We start from the raw sequence: 22,098 nt of genomic DNA, 5'->3' as shown, positions 1-22,098 counted from the left end.
ATGATCAGAGTGCAATAACATATAGCACTTCTTGAGGTAGGGTGCAGGTATGCTTCTAGTGTCTACCAGACGCATCTGATTTGATACCCTTAAGTGTCTTTATTAGCCTGTGGGCAGCACGGCAGCACCACAACCACCGAATGGAACATTCTAGACACTCTGCCGACACAGAGTACACGTCCCAAACTCTTCTAGACACTCTGCCGACACAGAGGACGCGTCCCAAACTCTTCTAGACACTCTGCCGACACAGAGGACACGTCCCAAACTCTTCTAGACACTCTGCCGACACAGAGGACACGTCCCGAACTCTGCAAACACCCTGTTGGCACAGGGGAGGCATAGGCAGCGATGTCCGCAGCGGAGGGCCAAACTAGCTTCACGCTCCTGGCACACCGAGCACAAGTCCTCTGACCTGGATTCTGGAAGATCACAGAAGAAATGTCTTAGACCAGGGGTCTTCAACCTTTTTCAGCCCAAGGACCCCTTGGCAGAGATGGACACCGAGCAGGGACCCCCTTCCCGCCGCCCAAATTTAGGCCTTATTCAAATATTTTATTTTGGAACTAAGTGGCAGTCACACACACACACACACACACACACACACACACACACACACATACCCCTACAGAGCAGAATTAGGCATCTGTAACACACAACTCGTTTCAATGTATTCTGTTTATTATTGAAATTCACAGCCATTATATTAATTCAACTAGGGAGGGACAAAGAATTGAGTAGCTTGAAAAGTATGGATGAAATATCTCATGTTTAGTGATAGGCCTGACGTTTGACAAATCATCACTCATGTCTTTGGCAACAAGATTCTCTCTATGAACCATGCAGTGCGTCACACTGGTTCTTGCACCGTCTGTGCACATCGCGGCGACACATTTTGGCCAGGCTATATCATGTTCACGGAAGAAAAATGTCGATCACTTTAAAATTCTCTGAACTTCTTGTACGTCCAGGCAGCTGCTTACAGAATATTGATCCCTCCTGCATCTCATTTTGGTCGACAAACCACACAAACGCTAAAGCTGGTCTTTGTTTGACACATCGGTAGATTCATCTAATTGTTGTAGTGCAAAATAATCTGTCTTCGGGAGTTTCGCGACAAGTTGTGCCCTCACATCAGCTACCAATTCATTTCAGTTTTTTTAACATTATTTTGCACATATCACTAGCTGGTGGCAATATTAAACTTTCTGCAATTATGAATGGCTTTTTGGTCTGAGCGACACGTAATGCAACTTGATAGAAGGCTTTTAAAGCTAACTCGCCAACTTTGGCTGGTTGTCTCATCAAGGTCTGCTGGCCTGGCCCTCAAACGATTTAAAAAGAGCATGGAAATATTAAATGTTTTATTTATTTCAAGTTGGCATGGGTTGTCTGTAAGTGTCGTTACGGCTTTGTTGGCTTTTCACTTTCGTTTTGATAGCACGGAAGAGCAGACCATGCAAATTGGTAATTCGTCCCCATCGGTCTCTTTGTAGGTGAAGCCAAACGTAATTATTTGAATATCATACGTGTCTTTTCCCGTTTGCGCTTACGGCTATTCATGGAAGGGGTGTTGGCATTCTCTGAAGATCATCTGAACAATGGCCATCAGTGGTGTCTGACATGGAGCTTTTGTTCCGAGAAAATACCAAACGATTATTTGAAATTGTATGGTTATGGCAGTTAACGTGTTTTGGCACAAGGTATCTAAATGTAGCTAAAAGTGCACATGTTGCCATGTTGATCAAATGGTGGCGTGATGAAATATGGGTAGCCTATGAATTTTTTTTTTTATAAACGAATAGAAAGCTATTTTCTACGATCTGTTTATGTTTATGTAGCCTATCGGACGTTTTTGGATTTTTGAAAGAGGGAAAAAATGCTTCAGATGAAATATTTCGGAGCACCCACTGTAGTATCTCCGCAGACACCCTTGGGGTCGTGGACCCCCGGTTTAAGATGACACAAGGTTTGCATATTGTAAAATAAATAACAAGTTGCTCCATAAAAAAATGATTTGTTTCTGTATGATTTGATACTAACCTGTTCTCCAATGGTTGTTTTTGTTGCTTTGGTTCTCTTGAGACGGTGTGCTCTTCTTTTGTGCCATCTCTATCCTTCTCTTTAACCGAGCTGGGGTGTCTTCATAGCCACATTCAAACAAGCTGTGAGGAACAGGGCATGATTCTCTCATAAACATACCCATACAAGTCCTCCTTACAGAACCTGGAAAGTAAAGACATAACCAGAAGATCAGAAAATGACCATAGGACCCACTGGCTATAGTTGGCTTATATAATAGAAATGGCATCAGTGTACATCGTCTGTGAACTCACCGAGTAAGAGCACTGTGGTTGACTGCCCGTAGACATCAATAAGGGCCCAAAGGGGAAGAGTTAAATCCAAATCAGTCTGCGTATATTCACACATTCCAGTGGATGTCTTGTAACCCAGGTGTCCCTTACGGGTCATCCAGAAGGTGACCGTGGTGCCAGGCGGGCAGTAACTATGAGGCACCGGCCGAGCGCAGTACCCAGGCTTGTCTGTGAGGTCGGGTATGGCCAGGGACGGGAGAGGGCGGGTGGTTGGGCACACGTTGGTGAAACCCACTCTCACGGCGCCCTCCCAGTCTGAAAGGCTTCGCTCCACCTTGATCTGCACCTTCTCCTTAGGGTTCACCGGGCGACTGCTGAACACCAGGCCATCATGGAAGGTCTCCAAGTCCCTCGAGGCCCTGCAGTTCCCGTGGCTGAGGGTGACCTTCTTGCCCACGGCCCCAGGGTTGAAGGTCAGAGGGCCAAGGCAGGTTAGTCCACAGGGGCGGGAGTGCCTTGCCCCTGCTGGGAAATGAGAAAAAGAATCAATCAAAGTGATTAGAGAGATCCGCAGCAACTGATCAAGAGCAAATTACAATTTCTTGGCTGCAAAGTCTATCAACCGACTGGTTTGGCCAGTATGTAATGTCATCAAGCTTGTGTGTCTTCCTTATCCTTGCCTTTGTTTTGTAGGAATTGGAAATGGTTTTAGTCTTCTGATACTGTTGTGCTATCCTCATAAGCACTGGGGTTAGGGGAGTCTGTGACCTCTAAACAGCTCAGTGTTGTTATCCCAATCACCTTTTTGTTGACATCATCGTGTGTCCAATCACATTGGCCAAACTGGTTTACATGTAATCATGTAATCTTCAGAGCTCTCACCCACTTATAGAACCATGTTTTAAATGACACATTTGAAACCGACTTCATAATTTAAATCAATTCATATAAATTCAAAACACATTATTTCGTGTTCCCCATCAAACTGCTTTTGTTTACAGAAGAAGCTGGTCAGAAAGAGTGTTAAAGAGGTAAAAGAGTGTTAAACAGGTAAAAGAGTGTAAAGAGTGTTAAAGAGGTAAAAGAGTGTTAAACAGGTAAAAGAGTGTAAAGAGTGTTAAAGAGGTAAAAGAGTGTGTGTTCATGCACGGCTCAGTGCAATAATAATATTTGGGTAAGCAGGTGACTGATAAACTGCCACTCCTGATGGCTACCATCTCTACTTCCCTGTCACATTCTTGCCATATTTACTGGCTTAGGGCCCATGTTTACTGGCAAGCCTTCATGATGCGACTGTAACTGCCACAACATGGCAATGCTTGCATTATGACAATCTTCAACTGTCTGCTATTTGAGGTTTAATAGCCTTTCTCATTCACAAGGTGAGCTCCATGGTAGGTATCTGTAGGACTGTATGGTAGTAGTATAGACTGAGCTCTAAATAACAAGAACTAAAAACAAGAGATTTGATCTGGAAAAGTACAGGTTGGGACATTTCTAAAAAAAAGAACCTTCTTTCAAGATAATATTACTGCAGCTTTGCAATGAAAGAAGAGTTTTACAAATGGTATAAAAATGCTTACCGTTCATGTTGTCTATCATGTCTTTGTATTCTGTATGTGCACATGTATTGTCGTTGATGAGATCTGGTCAGACCCACAGACTAGTCTGGTAATCCGTTAAACTGTCTGTTTCTGTTTGACTGAACTCTTATCAGCCTGCCTTTATATCCACAGAGTCGCACGTGCCTGGGGTTTACAAACATTGGTCATCAGGCAGAGGCAGTGAAAAGGAAAGGGGAGGGGCTGGAAAAGTACCTAGAAGTCTGTGCGCATGAGTCTGACAGCTTCTGTTTGCACTTCTGTGAGAATGAAAGTCAGTGTGTTAGGAAAGGCAAGTCGGAGTTCGAGTTTTCATACCATGTTATTCTTCTTCATGCTTTAAAGTGTTCTAATGCATGATATGAAGAAAATCTTTATTTTTACAAAACATTTACATACTATAACACTAAAAGTAGCTGTTAAATAAACTACTTTGTGAGAGGCAAATTGAGATTGCAAAAAGAAAAGAACATACAGAATAAAAGTTAGACATTTCTACTGGTCTAGGCAGCACAGTTAGTGTGTAGATGGATGAGTGCGGGTGAGTGGGAGACAGAACTCTTGTAACCATCACACAGTCAGTGAAACTCCACCAAGGACTTGTCCTCTGAGCACCCCCACAGACAACATGAGTCTGTTCTCCAGACTGGAGCATGGCCTGACCATTACACATGAGTCTGTTCCCCAGTCTGGAGCATGGCCTGACCATTACACAATAAAGCTTTTGTCATACTGATGCAACTGCATCTTGCCTAGCATTAACATTGTGCACTTTAGCACTGAGATCCTGATTACATTGAGAATACTGTGAGCAAGATCTCAAGATCATTTTTGATTTTTCTTTTGGGTGAGATGCTGCATGCAAGATCTTACAAACTCACAAATGTTATGATACATAAGACCATTTTCCCAGCAGCCATTTCTCATTTCATCTCAAATATTTTACTTCTTATTACATGCACTGGTTATTCCCGCTTCATATCAAAAGCAGTCCTTTCACCTTAGAGGTGGTTTACATTGCAAGTTAATATTTTTGCAACTTTAATATGCAGGGTTTCCTCCAGTGGTCTATCTAGAGTTTTCAGACTAACCTCTTTATTGTCAGTAGCAGGGTTTTCTAATCAGTTACATGTTTACATAGCACAATGTTGACATGTTTACATACCACAATGATAAGAAATGTTTTCTTACTCCTGCCAAAGAGATTTTGTTTAGGGTGCGATTTGTTTGTTGTTGTTTGTCTGCAGGATTACAGAATAACTCCTGCCCCAATTTTCATGAAACTTGGTGGAAGGGTGTAATGTGGGCCAAAGAAGAACCCATTCAAATCTGGAGCTGATCAGAATCACGGGGAGGATCCACGAATTCAGTTTCGCTTTTATTCATGTTGCAAGGGGCATTTGGCCTTGGCTGGAGTCTTGAGTGGAACCCTTCCAGTTACTTCTGTAAGAGACAGGACAAGCAAACCAGGCCTCTGTTTAGGATTGGAGGCAGTAGACCTCAATCAAAGGCTGCCTTTTTGTAGGGGGAGGGACCCCTCATTATTTAGAAAGGCCCAGTGAAGGGCTGTTTGCCTGAAACCTATTTCATAGATTACTGCCATTCTTGCATTATGTTGTAGGTTGTTTGTTTTGAACACATCATGGCCTTGAAGGAATTATACATTATGCAATTTCCTTTAAAGGTTCAGTTCTGTGAACATCTCACAAATAAGTTTTATGAAAACAGGATTTTTTTCCCACCCAAGGATGTGCAAATATAAAGTAAACAGCACATCCATAATAAACACATTGTGATAAGTATGACAAGTTATTATGGGCCTCCGTGTGCCTTCACTAAATGAAAGACAGTGGGGGTTCTGTCTGCAGTATTCATGTGACCTGTCTGGGTTCCCACCCATTTTCATTGACATTTTAAAACTTTTTCATGACTTGTCAAGGACCCTTGGTGATTTGTCGCTGAGCTTTCACGACCTACAAGTACACAAAATTGCCTTCTTTAGTCCACAGGTTTGAGTCTAATGTGTTCGTGAAAATTAAACAGTGACTTTTTACATTCTTTTTTTTAATAGGTCAGGCAGGCTATGTCAATTACAGTGAAAACACTGCAGAAATACGGACAACAAAACATCATCATTGGAAAAGAACAATGATTAACTTAATTAGACCTACTTATAACAAGATTTATTTTTTCAAAACTGTCAATGATTTTACTAAATTTCATAATTTGTCCAGGCCTAGAAAAATGGGATTTTAAAGTTCCATGACCTTTCCAGGATGAAAAAAATCCTGGTAAAAAAAAGAAAAGAAATCCCTTGAACATTTCATTGGGATTTTTTTCTACAGGAGGCACAATTTCAAGTTCCATGCCCTGTGCTGGGATCATAAGATCAGAATAGAGTTCCATCCCCTGTGCTGGGATCATAAGATCAGAATAGAGTTCCATTCCCTGTGCTGGGATCATAAGATCGGAATAGAGTGCTTGAGGGATTCGATTAAGGTAGTAGATAAACTAAAGCGTACTGTAGCTTTGACACAACTTGCAGTGATACAGAGTGAGTGTGTGCTGTGATGTTATATTCAGCAGGAGACTGAGGACATGCATCGACACAGATCACTTCAAGTATATCTGCCGTTTCTACGTTTCTAGGGGCACAATAACTTAATATCTGTCTACAGCAATTGAGTATAAGTGAATTTTCATTCAAGTTTGAGGTTCAATATTCCAGCAATCAGAATCTCAGTAATGGGTACTCTCGGTCAGCTAGGTTGTCGGCTGTTTGGCCCATACGCCATCCAAATCAGTGAATCTGCCTCTCAGGCCTGTCAGTAGTTGCTATCAGTAGACTATCAACCTACTGACAGCAACTCCACCTTGGCCTGCAGCGGATTCAAACAAGTCTGTCAAGAATAATCTTATAAACAACAAACAAACTAAGATTCCATCTGTTTTATTTTGACACAGTGCTCTCCTCTTCAGGAAGCAGCCTGTGAACACCACCTCACAAAAAGGTTCAAAGTCAGTGGATGCATGATCACGCTGATCACCCTGGGTTCTATTCTCATTTCATTTCATAGCAACCCGTTCATTTCTCTGTATCCTCCATTGGAAATGTAAAATGATTCCCAAGTCTACGGAGCTTTGTTGCTTTGGTGCTTTGGTCAAAGACTAGCGAGCGAATTACCTAACTACCGAACTACCCCCCCGCCCCCCCCCCCCCAGGTAAACCCCCACTGTTCCCCTTTCCAAAAGGCCTGGAGGTACAGCTAAGTGTTTTAGTGCCCACCTTGTATCCCCCAAAATCACCTTACAGATGGATGGCTGTGAATGACCTTTTATTCCATTGCATACGTTTGTAGAAATGTAGGAAGCTGGGAAATCCATGTCCCACAGTGTGGCCATGAGGACACGCCTGAAAAAGACACAGGTGAGACACCAAAGTAGAGTCACAACAACAATTACTACTACACGTATGACACATGTACAAAAATCAGCCCAGAAGCTCGGATGAAGACTGGTGCCAAATAAAGACTCAACCATTCAATGATAGCTGCTGTGCCCTTGGACTTGATATTGAAGTATTTAGTTTACAAAGTAGAACCAAGAGTAGAGTTTTAAATGTTGTTCAATTCATCTTCACTGATCAACTTCAATCAGTGAGGATGCAAACAGGGGGGAAATCTACTCTCACTATAACTCCCATACCTCTCTGTCCACCGCGTGTGCACAGGCAGTGACTGACACTCTGTCAGACCCTCCTCCAGGCTGTGATTGGTTGTTTTGATTTGGTCATGAGGGACTCTTGCCAATGGCAGTAGGAGCTAGAGGAGTCTGATTTTTCTTCCACAGATAACCTTCTCATTTACAACTGTCAGGACATAGTGACAGTTTTAGCAAATGTGACAAAAAGTTATTTTTATAAGGATTAACTACTGCAACTTTAAAACCGTTTCTGTTTAAGTCTTTGTGAACAGTAGTGTGCTCCTTACAAGATAATTCTCTGATGTCATGCTGTTCCCCATGTTAGTGTTCTGTTGTGGGCAGCATTTGTAAGGTGACTACATCCTTGGAAATGGCGCCACCTGGAGGACAACTGAGAGAAGAGGAAGCCCCTCCCCTCACGTTTGAGGCAGTGGAGGAGGAGAACCCCACACCAGAGACCTCATGATTGACAGGGATAAATCAGGCCATGCCAGACACCTGCCAGGGCTTGGAGTAGGGCTAGCACTCATACCCTCCAGACGCCTGCGAGGGCTTGGAGTAGGGCTAGCACTCATACCCTCCAGACGCCTGCGAGGGCTTGGAGTAGGGCTAGCACTCATACCCTCCAGACGCCTGCGAGGGCTTAGAGTAGGGCTAGCACTCATACCCTCCAGACACCTGCCAGGGCTTAGAGTAGGGCTAGCACTCATACCCTCCAGACGCCTGCGAGGGCTTAGAGTAGGGCTAGCACTCATACCCTCCAGACACCTGCCAGGGCTTAGAGTAGGGCTAGCGCTCATATGCTCACAGCTACATATCATACTTTTCTGCACTCAACTGAGGAGCCATTTTAGCATTTACTAGAAGCAGTACAGAGCAGTAAAATGTGTTGCAATAACATGTTGGGCTGATTAAAAAAGTACTTTGTTACCACTAGTGTATTGTGTTTTTTTATTTTGTATTACAAGTTTCTTTTGAAATTAATTTGAATATGCACATGAGCTCCACACTTATTGAATATGTTCTAATTTGCAGTAGGATGATTGGATGAAGATTGGGCCGATGTATTTGTCATACACATGAATGGTTTTTCTGCCTATGCAAATTAGGATATATTCAATAAGTGTGGAGCTCATGTGCATATTCAAATTAATTTCAAAAGAAACTTGTAATGCAAAAAAAGTTACTTGACACACAGCTTTATATCAAAACTGCCCCAAGCCCCACTGCAGCCATGTCATCTCTCAACGCCTGTCTTGAGGAGATAAAGGCATGGATGAGCAACAACTTTCTCCAGCTTAATAGTAGCAAAACTGAAGCCCTTCTTGTTGGTACCCCACACCAGGTTCAGTCATCCTCCTTGACTCATCTCACCTTCGACAGCCAGGTCATCCCCCTCTCCTCCACAGTCACTAATCTTGGAGTTAGGTTTGACTCTCACCTGAACTCTAATGATCATATAAAACACCTGTGCAAAACCTCTTTTTATCATCTAAGAAACATCTCCAAACTCCGCCCCACTTTAACCTTATCAGATGCAGAGAAGCTTGTCCACGCCTTTATCTCCTCAAGACTGGACTATTGTAATTCACTCTTCTATGGGATCACTGGCAAGAACATCCAGAAGCTGCAATACATCCAAAACAGCGCTGCCAGGATTCTGATGAAGGTCCGGAAATATGAGCACATAACACCAATATTACACTCACTACACTGGCTCCCTGTCTCTTTCCGGATAGACTACAAAGTCCTTATAATCATCCATACATGCATAAATGGACATGCACCTCCCTACCTGCAATAATTAATTACTCCCCAAACCTCCACCTGCACCCTCAGGTCTTCAAACAGCTTGCTCCTCCGCGTCCCCAAAACCAAGCGTCGCACCATGGGCGACCGGGCCTTTTGCTCGGCAGCGCCACATTTATGGAACAGCCTCCCTGACCACCTAAGACTTTTTTATTCAGGAAGGCATTTCTGGCCTTGTGTTGAATCTTTTCTGTTATGCTTATGTTAATATTTAAATTTGTTTTTAATTTTATTGTATTATTATAGTTATGTTCTAATATGTAGGCACTCTGAGATTCCTTTGAATAAAAAGTGCTTTAAAAATAAAAATAATTATTATTATTAACTACTTAACGTGAAATGAGAGTGAACTAGCCTACTCCTCGTGAAATGAAAGTGAACTTCTCCTTCTCTCAACAAGGCATCAGGTAAACTGATAGGGAACTAGTGATGGAAAGTGAGCAGGCAGACCTTTCCTAAAACTGTATGTTATGTGTTGAGTCCGTTTTGTAACTAATATTAATTAGTCTTGTCTTTTCTTCCCTTTTTGTAGGTCTGCACGTGTCCTGAGCGAGCGAGTCCGTGCGCATGTGTGTGTGCGCGTGCTGGATTGGAACGTTACATTTGACATCGGTAAACATCAGATTTTTGTGATATCCGATATTACTACATTGTGCAATTAGGGGTTGTTAAAACTCATATCTAGTGGAAAAGAACTTTAATGAAATAAGAAAATAACAAGTGAATTTATGCTTGAAATTAAACGTTTTCAACATGACACACTATTGCTTTCTTTTAAAATAACGTTCTCAAATCTAATTTTGAAGGACTCAGATTGAGTTCAAATGTGTTTATAAAGACAGTGCAAGTAATATTTGCTTGAAATAGATAAACAAATAACCTTACCAAGAAAGGACTAGGTAAGTCCAATTTTGCTAAAAACAAGACCAAATAGAAGAATAATAACCCTAGGTTAGAAAAGCAGTTTTTGCAGTGTGGTAAAACTAGTATTTTGCATTGGAAAGAGGAAGATATCACATGTACAATGGGTGCCAGCCTCACATGGGCACCAGAATGACGTAGGTACCTTACCTTGTGATTGGGCACCAGAGAAATGTGGGTGCAATCGCGCATGAATAGAAATACTGTTTTCACGAGGGCCACCAAGATAAAATTGTAAAGATCAGCCACAAATCAGTCTCAATGTAATATACGTATCAGTCTCGTAAAATATTTTAAACTATCAATTTGGAACTCTGATTAATAATACAATTCATTACTACAACCAAAGTGACCTTATAAATTGCAAGGTTGAAAGTCTTTTGAGTTCTGAATAGAAGAGGTTGGCAGCTTTCATAAATAGACCAGGGAATATCGTCAAAACATTGACTGTTGACTGTTGAGTGTTGAAAATAGCAGCCCATCTCCAAGCAGAGGAGTCACCCTGAGATGAAGCCGGCTCAGTGGAAGAGCAGAACAGAGCCCAGGGGCCACAGCAGGAACAGGACACTGTGTGTAGCACTCCAGGCACTGTTGCACAGATTCCCCTCACAGCAGGTCACTTCTCCAGACACAGAGCCCAGCGACTGTGAAGCCCCTCCATGGCACATACTTTGGGTAGCACAGCCCTTAATGGTAGTGCTCTGTCCATTTGGACTAACTTGTGGTGGAAGGGAAAAACAGAAGAGAGGGAGAGAGAGTTAAAAACAATAATGCATTAATACATAACAATATAGCAATAGATAACATAGCTAAAGTTATACTTTTCCACTTACAGTGTTACATACCCTCGACTGGTATGCTCTTCTACTGTGTAGAAATATATTTTGCCATTTTGTTCAAAAACCATAGTACTGCACACACCACACTGCTACAAATATACACACCTGTTGCAGAGATACAGCGATCCTCATCACCGGCACATTGAAGCATTTTTGAGCAGTCCGTCAACTCACAGCTGAAACACTGCCTCCCATTGGCCATGTCATCTACTGGGGCTGAAAGATAAACCATGCTTTCATGTTCAGCTTTGTAGAATTTGTATTATTGTACCCAAACAGGGCAGGAAGAATTGATTTGGGCATTAGGTTAAGAACAATGACTGAATATTCACTAAATTGATCCAATAGCCTCCTTCCTGAACATTATATTAGATTAATTCATTAGATTCCATCAGCACAAAAAAATTACCTGGAGGACTTCCAGGGTTGCAGTTGTCTTTGTTACAGCACAAGGTGCTCATTCTGACCCTTACAGGTCCTATGTTCATTGAACCATTGCGACAATCTGCAGATGGGACGCAGCTTTTGATATTTACTTCAGAAGTCGAACCCCCTTCAAACAAACAAGCAACAACAAAAATGATGTAGTCAAGAGGAAAACCCAAACCCATAATCCAAAGAAAACACATCTAGACTTCAGTGTAAGGAAGTTAAGCATCTACAGTAGAAACTTTTTTCAATCAACTGTCAGTGTTCGTCAAAGTGAAGGGTACATTTTCTCACCTAAAACAGTTGTACTTGCTGTGATGTTGGCACAAGAGTGAGTAACACTTGCAGGACACTGCACTGAGGCTCCACTGCAAGGTCCAGATGCACTAACGCATGTAGTGCACTCCAGTCCTTTTGCTAGGGGTGGTTAAAGTTTAAGTTGAAATAGAAGTTATTTTGTCCAAAGCAACTGAATGTGCTACATGAACTAAATGAACAAAGAATTAGTCTTTTTTTTGCCCCTGTCTCATTTCAACAGATTAGTTTATTTTCAGATGACATTATTTTCTTACCTTGAGACACAAGCAGGCACATCGCAACAAAAATGACTTCAATCACCATCTTGACGTTTAAATTGTTCAACATTCCTGTCTCTGCCTTTATGTCTCTGCAGTGGCGAAGCCACCGGGGTGGCAAGGGGTGGCAGCTGCCATCCTAATTTTTTTGCTTGCCACCCCACTTGCCACCCAGGTTGTCAGAAGTGTTTCTTATAATATACTATTAATTTATTGAATGGTATTATATTTTTGCTACTTAAGCTGTTGATCTCTTTGGAAACTTGCTCTAAAATCTTTAAGTTCCCCCTCCACTGTAAAATGGTTGAGTCCATGAGTTCGCTTTGCTCCGTACGTGGTTGCCCCAACTTGCCCGCTACATTCAAGTGAAGGAAAGAACCAGCTGGAAAGCTTTTGAGAAGCTAAAAACAAACTTGAGACAAGCCTTCTGTAGACTTGCAGTGATAAAAGAATCTACAGTACAGCTGAATCGTGAATCAAGAAAATGTGATGGGTGGTCATATGTGGTAGACAGTTCCGTTGTAATTTCAATCGTTTATTTATTGCTAGCTTGCAAAAATCGGTAGCATACAGTAGCTAGCTCGCGAAAAACCTGTGTGTAAATTGGGCCTTAATGATACGTAATGAAAATAAAAACTGCAATAACATTTTCTGTCAGTCCATTTTACTGTAGCCTACTAAAGACGTTGGTTAGCTAAGCTATCTATAACAGTGGTAACTTCAACTGCTATTTTACGTATCATTAAGGCCCAATTTACACACAGGTTTTCGCGATGTCGGCGACATCTGCGCAACATCTGCACGTAGATGTCGGGGCGCATTTACACACACCGCAGGAAGTTTCTCAGTTTGCCTCTGTTGATAGTGATGTTGCCTAGCAACACTGTCTGTAGTATGCCTAACAGATGTCGGGTCGCGTTTACACGCACTTTGAAGATGTCGGGGACTCCCGATGGGCTGTCGGGCGAATGGTAGCCTACGGGGCTGTCGGCTGAAATTCGGCCGACATCGGCACACCGACAGTTAAATTTGCGTTTAGACGCTGAATAAAGCTGTCGGTGTACAGATGAAAACCTGTGAAAACCTGTGTGTAAGGCCCAATTTACACACAGGTTTTCGCAATGTCGGCACAGCCGACATCTGTACACCGACAGCTTTATTCAGCGTCTAAACGCAAATTTAACTGTCGGTGTGCCTTGATGGGAGTGTCCATCAGTCAAAATGAAAGTGTACTTCTCCACCTGAAATGAAAGTCAACTTTTCCTTGTGAAATGAGAGTGAACATTTTGAAATGAAAGTCATCTTTTCCTTGTGAAATGAGAGTGAACATTTTGAAATGAAAGTCAACTTTTCCTTGTGAAATGAGAGTGAACATTGGCTCAGCCATATTTACACAATAACAATGCTCCAGGAGACGTTCATGTTTTATGTGACCTGAAAGAAACGCAAACACATGAATCCATGCATTCATTTGATGTTAGTTACTATTGGTGCTCAGACCCACCCATTTCAATGTTACGAGTGCCGATACATGCAGCTAACTCAGTTTCTGTGTTGACTTACATGACCTCAAACTAAGTGAAACTGTTGACTTGTGCCCTCTCTGGCACCTCAGATGATTTTGGCCTCTTAAACATATCGAGTTTAATACCACTAGTTCACTTTTTTCAATAAAAAAATACAATAAATTATTTCATTTAAAAATGACTTGTTTATCTTTGATCTATATTGAACATACATTTAAGTAGCATAATAATCATCCTAGAACATTAGGTTGAATATTGTTGTCACATGGAATCATACAGTACAAAAAAAACCACTATATTTTGGACTTGTTGAGAAGTTTACTTAATAAAGACTCTTTAATTACTTTTTTAAAGGTAAGTTATTCAAATTCACTTCTCAGCTGTAACGCATTCATAATAATGGGCGTGAGGTTCCCTTTTCTTTTACCCAGTCAACCATCCAAAGTAGTGGCTAAAAATAGTTCCATCTCTAGCTACACAACACACGACAGAAAGAACATTTCCAATGATCTGCATTCACACACACACACACACACACACACACACAAACACACATGCACACACACACACACACACACACACACACACACACACACACACACACACACACACACACACACACACACACACACACACACACGCACACACATACTCTCTCTCTCTCACTGGTAATTTAATTATTCAGGTGAGTTCCAAGTTCCCATAACATGACCAATCACACCATATGTCAATTTTGTATTGTTTTAATTAAAGGGAAACTTTAAGTTCTTCAACCTAGGCCCTAGCAGGATATGATGAGAGTCCTGAAATGTTCATCTTGAATTGAAGAAAATTCTTAATGACCACTTGTTTTCTTTAAATGGATTTAAATATTAAAGAAAGCTGACTTTATATGTGTCTAGTAGTTGTTTGAATGAAAATAAAGGCATGCTGACACATGAATGAAAACAAATCTTTGTTTATTTGCCTGAACAGCCATTAACAAGTTTGTGTTGAAAATAGCAGCCCATCTCCAAGCAGAGGAGTCACCCTGAGATGAAGCCAGCTCAGTGGAAGAGCAGAACAGAGCCCAGGGGCCACAGCAGGAACAGGACACTGTGTGTAGCACTCCAGGCACTCCAGGCACTCGAGGTACTCCAGCAGGTCGGTTCAGACATCAAGCATGATGTGTCATGACAAAACACCGTGTCTCGTAAGCCTTAAACTATCAATCACCCCCACAATGAAATATGCCATTACAGTCGCGACAAACTTCTTGGCATTGTGGTGCGCCCAAAACGCAAGCTATAAACGTAGCCATCCTAATGTAACCAAAATATACCTCTGCTGATATGCCTAACCTTCGTTCTATTTAGAATTTGTCTTAGCACTATGCAGGAATAAAATAGCATCTACAGTGTCAGGATTCAGGCGCTCTCGCCTGGCTTCTATAACGCGCCCTGCTGCACTGAAGGAGCGCTCACTCGCAGCACCTGTTGCTGGAACGCATATAATTCGTTTTGCAAGGTGCTGTAGTCGTGGGAACGACTGGCCTGGTTTCTCCCAAAAGGAAAGTATTTTCCTCTGCTGATCCCGCGTCTATATGGAAGTTTGTAGAGAGATTGCCGGGGAGTAAAATGCTCCCTTTCCGTTACGTCTGCTGCTGGCTAGTAATAGGCTACAGACAGCCGGAAAGGTTAATAAACGGAATGAAATAGCTACACATTACACACGCTATGTTTTAATAAAAGCCACGTTACTCACATACTGGTTAACACTGTTTGTTACAGCACATAAATGTTTGTCGCTACATCAGTGGCGGATCTTCCATTAGGCAAACCTAGGCAAGTGCCTAGGGCCCCAACCAAATCTGTCTTTATTAGGGGCCCCGAAATCTGACCCCCCCAGCCATTACCTAAGTAAAGTAGAACAAAATAACAAAAATATCAACATAACGCCGAATTAATGCCTTAATAATAATTTTCCAGCACACATGCCCCCCTCCATTGTGCATTGGACTAGTCCAGAATATGATGACGTAGTAACGCGCGCAGCGCGAAATAACGTTACTTCAAACCAAAGCAGAGGGATCTGTATGCGACTCGGTGAAACTGACCCTGCACATTGGCCAGAAAAGTTTACAGACTCCGAGCGTTGTTCAATTGTACAGAAAGGACCAGTGCAATTACGAGGAGATTTCCCCCAGAACAAACAAGCACGCACTACTAGCTTACAAGCACGCACTACTATTTGAACATGAAAAATGGCGAAAAAATCCAGAGCTCCTGGCTTGTGTACAGTAAGACGAAAGACCGCGCTGTTTGTTTCTGTTGTCGGCTGTTTGGCGATTGCAATTAGCAGCGGTTCTGCACTGACGGCACGAACGACTGGACAAATGTTTCAGCCTTCCTAAAAGAACACGGCAGAGAATGGAAATTCTAATCTCTCTCTCTCTATCTCTATCTCTCTCTCTCTCACGTTCTCTCTATCTCTCTCTCTCTCGTTTGATCTGAGTAATAAACATGTAATTTTGGCAAAGGCTGGAGAAATCTGAAACTGATTTTACTGTGGAGAGTTGAGTGGCAGTGCACTATGGGTTTATTGCGATTCTAAGAGTATTGGGATGGTTATTTGTTTTGCGTAGGCCTACGTGTTTCAAAAATGAGGGCCCCATGTCTATATTTTGCCTAGGGCCCCAAAATGGCTAGATCCGCCCCTGCGCTACATCCAAACTGCGTCACCGTTGTCCCTCCCTGTGCTCCAGCCGCACCATTTTGCTTGCAATGTGAATCATTTAATTTAAATATGCTTATTGGCATTTGTTGCACCTTAATCATTTTCTACAAACATGATATGCTATGTATGGTGTAGTAGACTGAGACTCTATTCACTACTGCACAAAAACTAGACACGTTTGAAAAACTAGACGTTTGCAATGAAGTAGGTTAACTTTCGCCAATATCTCCGTAAGGGAGATGGGTTATGTGCTCAAATTTCCTGGGATCAAAGAAGACGTTAGTATTCATGTGCAAACTAAAAATCACGTCTCAGGATTGCTGCGCATGCAAGTTATTTCGGGTGTCTCAACTGTAACTAATACCACTGTCATATAATTATGAGTCCAGAGAGGTAGAAACAATAATACATCAATACATAACAATATAGCAATAGATTACATAACTAAAGTTATACTTTTCCACTTCTACAGTGTTACATACCCGAGACTGGTATGCTCTTCTACCGTGTAGAAATATATTTTGCCATTTTGTTCAAAATACATAGTACTGCACACACCACAGTCCTACAAATATACACACCTGTTCCATTGAAACAGCGATCCTCATCACCGGCACATTGAAGCTTTGACGAGCAGTCCGCCGAGTCACAGCCAAAACACTGCCTCCCATTGGCCGTGTTATTTACTGGAACTGAAAGATAGACCATGCTTTCATGTTCAGCTTTGCAAAATTTGTATTATTGTACCCAAACAGGGCAGGAATAATTGATTTGGGCATTAGATTAAGAAGACAATGACTAAATAGACACTAAATTGATCCCATAGCCTCCTTCCTGAACATTAGAGTCATCATTAGATTCCATCAGCACAAAACAATTACCTGGAGGGCTTCCGGGGTTGCAGTTGTCTGTGTTACAGCACAAGGTGTTCACTCTGACCCTTAGAGTTCCTGTGTTCAGGGAACCATTGAGACATAGTGCAGATGGGAAGCAGCTTTTGCCATTTACTATAGCAGGTGAACCCCCTTCAAACAACAAAAATGAGATAGTCGTGAGGACAACACAAACCCATAATCCAATTGATAGAAACCACAGAAAAATAAAACACATCTAGACTTCAGTGAAAGGAAATTAAGCTTCTACTTTTTTTACAAAAAATGAATTAATTCAATTATCAGTGTTTGTCAAAGTAAAGGATACATTTTCTCACCTAAAACTGTTGTAATTGATGCAATGCTCGCACAAGAGTGAGTAAACCTTGCAGGACACTGCACTGAAGGTCCACTGCAAGGTCCAGACGCACTTTTGCATGTAGTGCACTGCAGTCCTTTTGCTAGGGGTGATTAAAGTTTAAGTTGAAATAGAAGTTATTTTGTCCAAAGCAACTGAATGTGCTACATGAACTAAATTAACAAAGAATTAGTGTTTTTTTGCCTCTGTCTCATTTCAACAGATTACTTTATTTTCAGATGACATCATTTTCCTACCTTGAGACACAAGCAGGCACATCGTAACAAAAATGACTTCAATCACCATCTTGACGTTTAATTCTTCACAGTACGTGTCTCTGCCTTTATATTGGTCTCTGCATTGATGGGAGTGTCCATCAGTCAAATGCAAGTGTACTTCTCCATTCTCCACATTAACATTGTATTCATTTGATGTTGGTTACTGGTGCTCAGACCCACCAATTTCAATGTGAAGAGGAGTGCAGATACATGCAGCTGACTCAGTTTCGCTGTTGACTTACATGACCTCAAACTAAGTGAAACTGTTTACTTGTGCCCTCCCTGGCACCTCAGATGTTTTTGGCCTCTTAAAGATACAGAGTTTAATACCACTAGTTCCCTTTTTTCATAAAAAAAAATCCAACAATAAATTATGGTTGTTTATCTTTGATCTTTGTTGAACATACATTTGAGCAGTGTTGGGAGTAACGCGTTACTAAGTAACTCGTTACTGTAACTCCACTACTTTTAGCGGTAACGAGCAGGTAACTAAGTATTCTTTTAAATCAAGTAACGCAGTTACAGTTACTGACATTTAAATGAGTTCGTTACCCGCGTTACTACGCACAAGGCTGTACACACACAACTGTTTCTCCCATTTTCCAGGACCGCTAACACACACACACACACACACACATTGCACTTGCATACAATCACGCACGCACACACGGATATACAACCGCAATTATCTCCCGAGCCACGGCCGCTAACTCATGTTAATTGCACTTGTATTCAATCGCGCATGCATATGGAAAGAAGGCTAGGACACCGATCGTGGTTTCCAACATTTATTGTTTAACCAGAAAACGCGTGTAATGAATTACCAACTGTTTACGTAGTTCGTGTCCTTATCTTGTCTGTCGGTGCAACGGGGAAAGAAGCGCCACCAGGTCCAGTGGGAACTTATATACAGTTCCTACGTTAATCAGGGTGGGGATTCCCTGTTGCGGCTATGGGACAAGATAAATGGTTTGGCCAACCGCATTTGAGTACAATGTCGTATTTTACATGCCAGCGAGTAGGATGTATTAGAAAGATATTATTCTAATTATATATTTAGCATATGTGAATACTATGTGGGTGTTTCAGGGTATTTGGTTAACTGAACCACTAATTGATTATTTTGTATCCACCTACTTTTTATATGGTGTTAATACTGTAGCCTACACCAATCACTTTAACTTCATTGGGCCTAATGTAGTAAAAAAAACACTGTTAAATGACTAAGACAGTTATTTTGTATTAAGTTAAGTGTTAAAGGGGACTTTTGTACTACTGCTTGATTTGAAGGCATGTTGCCCTGTTGTTCAAAATAAATAGGTTAAAAAATGTGTTTATTGTGTTTGACTGTTCAGTACTGTTCATATTCATTACATTAAACGCAGATATAAAAGTAACTTAAAAGTTACTTTCCCTAGTAACTAATTACTTTTGATATACAGTAACTGGGAAGTAATTCAATTACCTTTGAAAGAAGTAACTAGTAACTGTAACTAAGTACTAATTTTCAGTAACTTGCCCAACACTGCATTTGAGTAGCATAATAATCATCCTAGAACATTAGTTTGAATATTGTTGTCACATGGCATCACGCAGTACAAAAAAAGCACTATATTTTGGACTTGTTGAGAAGTTTACTTAATAAAGACTCTTTAATTACTTTTTTAAAGGTAAGTTATTCAAATTCACTTCTCAGCTGTAATGCATTCATAATAATGGCCCTTGAGGTTCCCTTTTCTTTTACCCAGTCAACCATCCAAAGTAGTGGCTAAATATAGTTCCATCTCTAGCTACACAACACACGAGAGAAAGAACATTTTCAATTATCTGCATTCAACATACAGAGTATTTTTGCTTCACTTTAATAAATGTTGCCAATGTGAGTCTCAAGGATGAAACACAAGATCTGATTCTTAAAGCACAAGTCAACAAATAGCCGAAAATAAGTGGGAGGGCAGGAAGGAAGCTAGCTGGCAACGTAAGCTAGAAGAAGACCACAACCACAGGAGCCTTGCCTCCACAAACAGCCACACACATAGGTCACAACTGTAAAGTGTACATTTTTTAACCCTGGTTTGTTTTCAAAGTTTTGCTACGAAATAAGTGTGGTTGACCTTTTAGAAGTTGCAGTGAGATCTTTTCTGACCTTTTGATGTGGTTACTGTTGGTTGTGTCGTATTTTTATATACGTATGACTGTATTGTTGAATTAAAAAAAAGCAAAGCGTTACAAAATATGACTGCCGGACATACTGTTCAGTAGGTTTTAACACAGAATGAGTCATGGTTGTCAGTGTGTTTGTGTGTTTTTATGTGTTTTGTGTGTGTACATTGGTTTGTGTTTAATTTTTATGTATTAAAGGAATTATTTGTGATAGATTTTGATGATATGGTAATGTAAAGTTTTGTGTTCTACTTTTTTGTGGATTGTTTTGGTATATTTTTCTTTTGCAATGTAGTTTGTTAAAACAGGTCACATAAAGAGGTGTGGAAACAAAGTGAAGTTTCCAACCACCAACAGGTGCTGTCAAGCTAAGAAGGCACCGGATGCCTAAAAGAGCCCGGGTGACGTAATGTTGATTCTTGAGTGACAGTTTCTATGCCAACGTTAGCATTACGTACCCTGTCACCGCGTACCCCGCATCTATATTGCTAATAGCAATTCCTCCTTTTGTGCGACAATATTAAGCGACTAAAAAGTAGCTGATGGCTTTCGAACAACTCTTGAGACTCTCTGACTGATAGCCAAAAAGTGTCGGGGTACAAAGTGTCCGTTTAGGCACAATATTAAGCGACTAAAAAGTTTTAGCTACACCTGCCTGATGGTATTCTGTAAGTTAGCAATGTCCGCTAGCATATCAAAGCTAGCAATCCCCCGTTGTTCTTTAGTAAAATGTTGTGCAAACAATGCACTGTTTTGTTCAAATGTAACTGTGCGTGCCGTCAGATATGTCTAAAAATCACAACACATTAAGGAGTGTCTTAATTTAAGCACAACAACAGATGAATAGCTTCCAGCTAACAAGACACTAGCACGAGCTAGCTAGCTGATGGAATGTGCTTACTTTGATACATACATTTGATTTATATAAACTAGCGAATCAACAACTTTCCTACCAAAGTCAAACATCAAATGGTTGTTTTGGTTGGTTTATTGTAGGTCAAATACAAGCAAGCCGGTCTCAGGTAGCGAAGTTCAGTGCAATATGCTCTGAAGTAAATCGCGTTATGAGCGATAAAATACCCGGGTGACGTATTGGCGTTGGCATAGCAACTGTCACTCAAGAGTCGTTCGAAAGTCAACATTACATCATCCGGGCTCTTTTAGGCATCCGGTGCCTTTTTAGCTTGACAGCGGCGCTATAGGTGATATCAGTCAGGCATATGTACAGGCATATGTACAGGTTTTTTGCAATGTTCTAGGGGGCGCTACAGAGCCATTTTGCTCCATCCATGGACAAAAACTCTACTGAAGATGGACGGTTACAGGCTTGATGTCCCTGGCAAATTTGGTAATTTTTCAAGCACTTTGACCTATATGCGATTGAGTTATATGAGACTTTGTGTTTTGTGGCAAGCACTTACAAGTTGGCAAAGTTTGAGGGTCTGCCACGCCCACACCTTCCGACTAATGAGAAAATCCAATATAACTTTTAGTCGCCCATGGCTGAAGAGTAGCCGGACCACATTTCAAGGCGTTACCATTAAAGCTGTCGGAGGAGTTCGATCAGATACGAGGTGTGCAAACGCCGTCAAAACGCATCTTCCACTCAAAATGGCCGACTTCCTGTGGACCTGCCACCATGGCATCAATAGACTTTTTGGTGCGTCCAAGCATAATGAAGATGTGTACCGAATTCCGTCAAGCTACGCCAAAATAACCCCAATGCGCAGGGGTTTTTGCAATGTTCTAGGGGGTGCTTCAGAGCCATTTTGCTTCATCCATGGACAAAAACTCTAGGAGATGGACGGTAATATGCTTGATGTCCCTGGCAAATTTGGTAATTTTTCGAGCACTTTGTTATATATTCGATTAAAACAACTACATTTTGCTTTAAAAATTGTATCGAGGTGGCACTATACATGTAATGACTGGTTATGGTATGGGTTGACATGGCCCCTTAACACAAACACACAAGAACAATTTGGCCCTCCAAGG

At 41.3% G+C, this 22,098-nt stretch overlaps 2 protein-coding genes across 2 annotated transcripts; both read right to left on the bottom strand.

The window, feature by feature from the left end:
• Nucleotides 1–273: 273 nt before the first annotated feature.
• Nucleotides 274–8,373, bottom strand: LOC308380712 (E3 ubiquitin-protein ligase NEURL3-like; the record flags this gene model as incomplete). The annotated part of the gene is made up of 5 exons (XM_080858117.1): nt 274–422; nt 2,044–2,226; nt 2,337–2,840; nt 7,228–7,328; nt 8,039–8,373. The coding sequence occupies 5 exons, from the start codon at nt 8,371–8,373 to the stop codon at nt 274–276; spliced, it is 1,272 nt and encodes a 423-aa protein (XP_080714243.1).
• A 2,493-nt stretch (nt 8,374–10,866) lies between these two features.
• On the bottom strand, nt 10,867–17,968 carry LOC308380711 (uncharacterized protein; the record flags this gene model as incomplete). Its single annotated transcript, XM_080858116.1, has 6 exons — nt 10,867–11,062; nt 11,289–11,403; nt 11,597–11,740; nt 17,314–17,457; nt 17,643–17,765; nt 17,920–17,968. 6 exons carry the CDS (start codon nt 17,966–17,968, stop codon nt 10,867–10,869), a joined length of 771 nt encoding a protein of 256 aa, XP_080714242.1.
• Nucleotides 17,969–22,098: the final 4,130 nt, after the last annotated feature.

The sequence above is a fragment of the Sprattus sprattus genome, assembly GCF_963457725.1.
Source record: "Sprattus sprattus genome assembly, chromosome: 19".
NCBI lineage: Eukaryota > Metazoa > Chordata > Actinopteri > Clupeiformes > Clupeidae > Sprattus > Sprattus sprattus.
The sequence above is the reverse complement of the archived record's forward strand: the minus strand, read 5'-3'. Positions and strand labels throughout refer to the sequence as shown.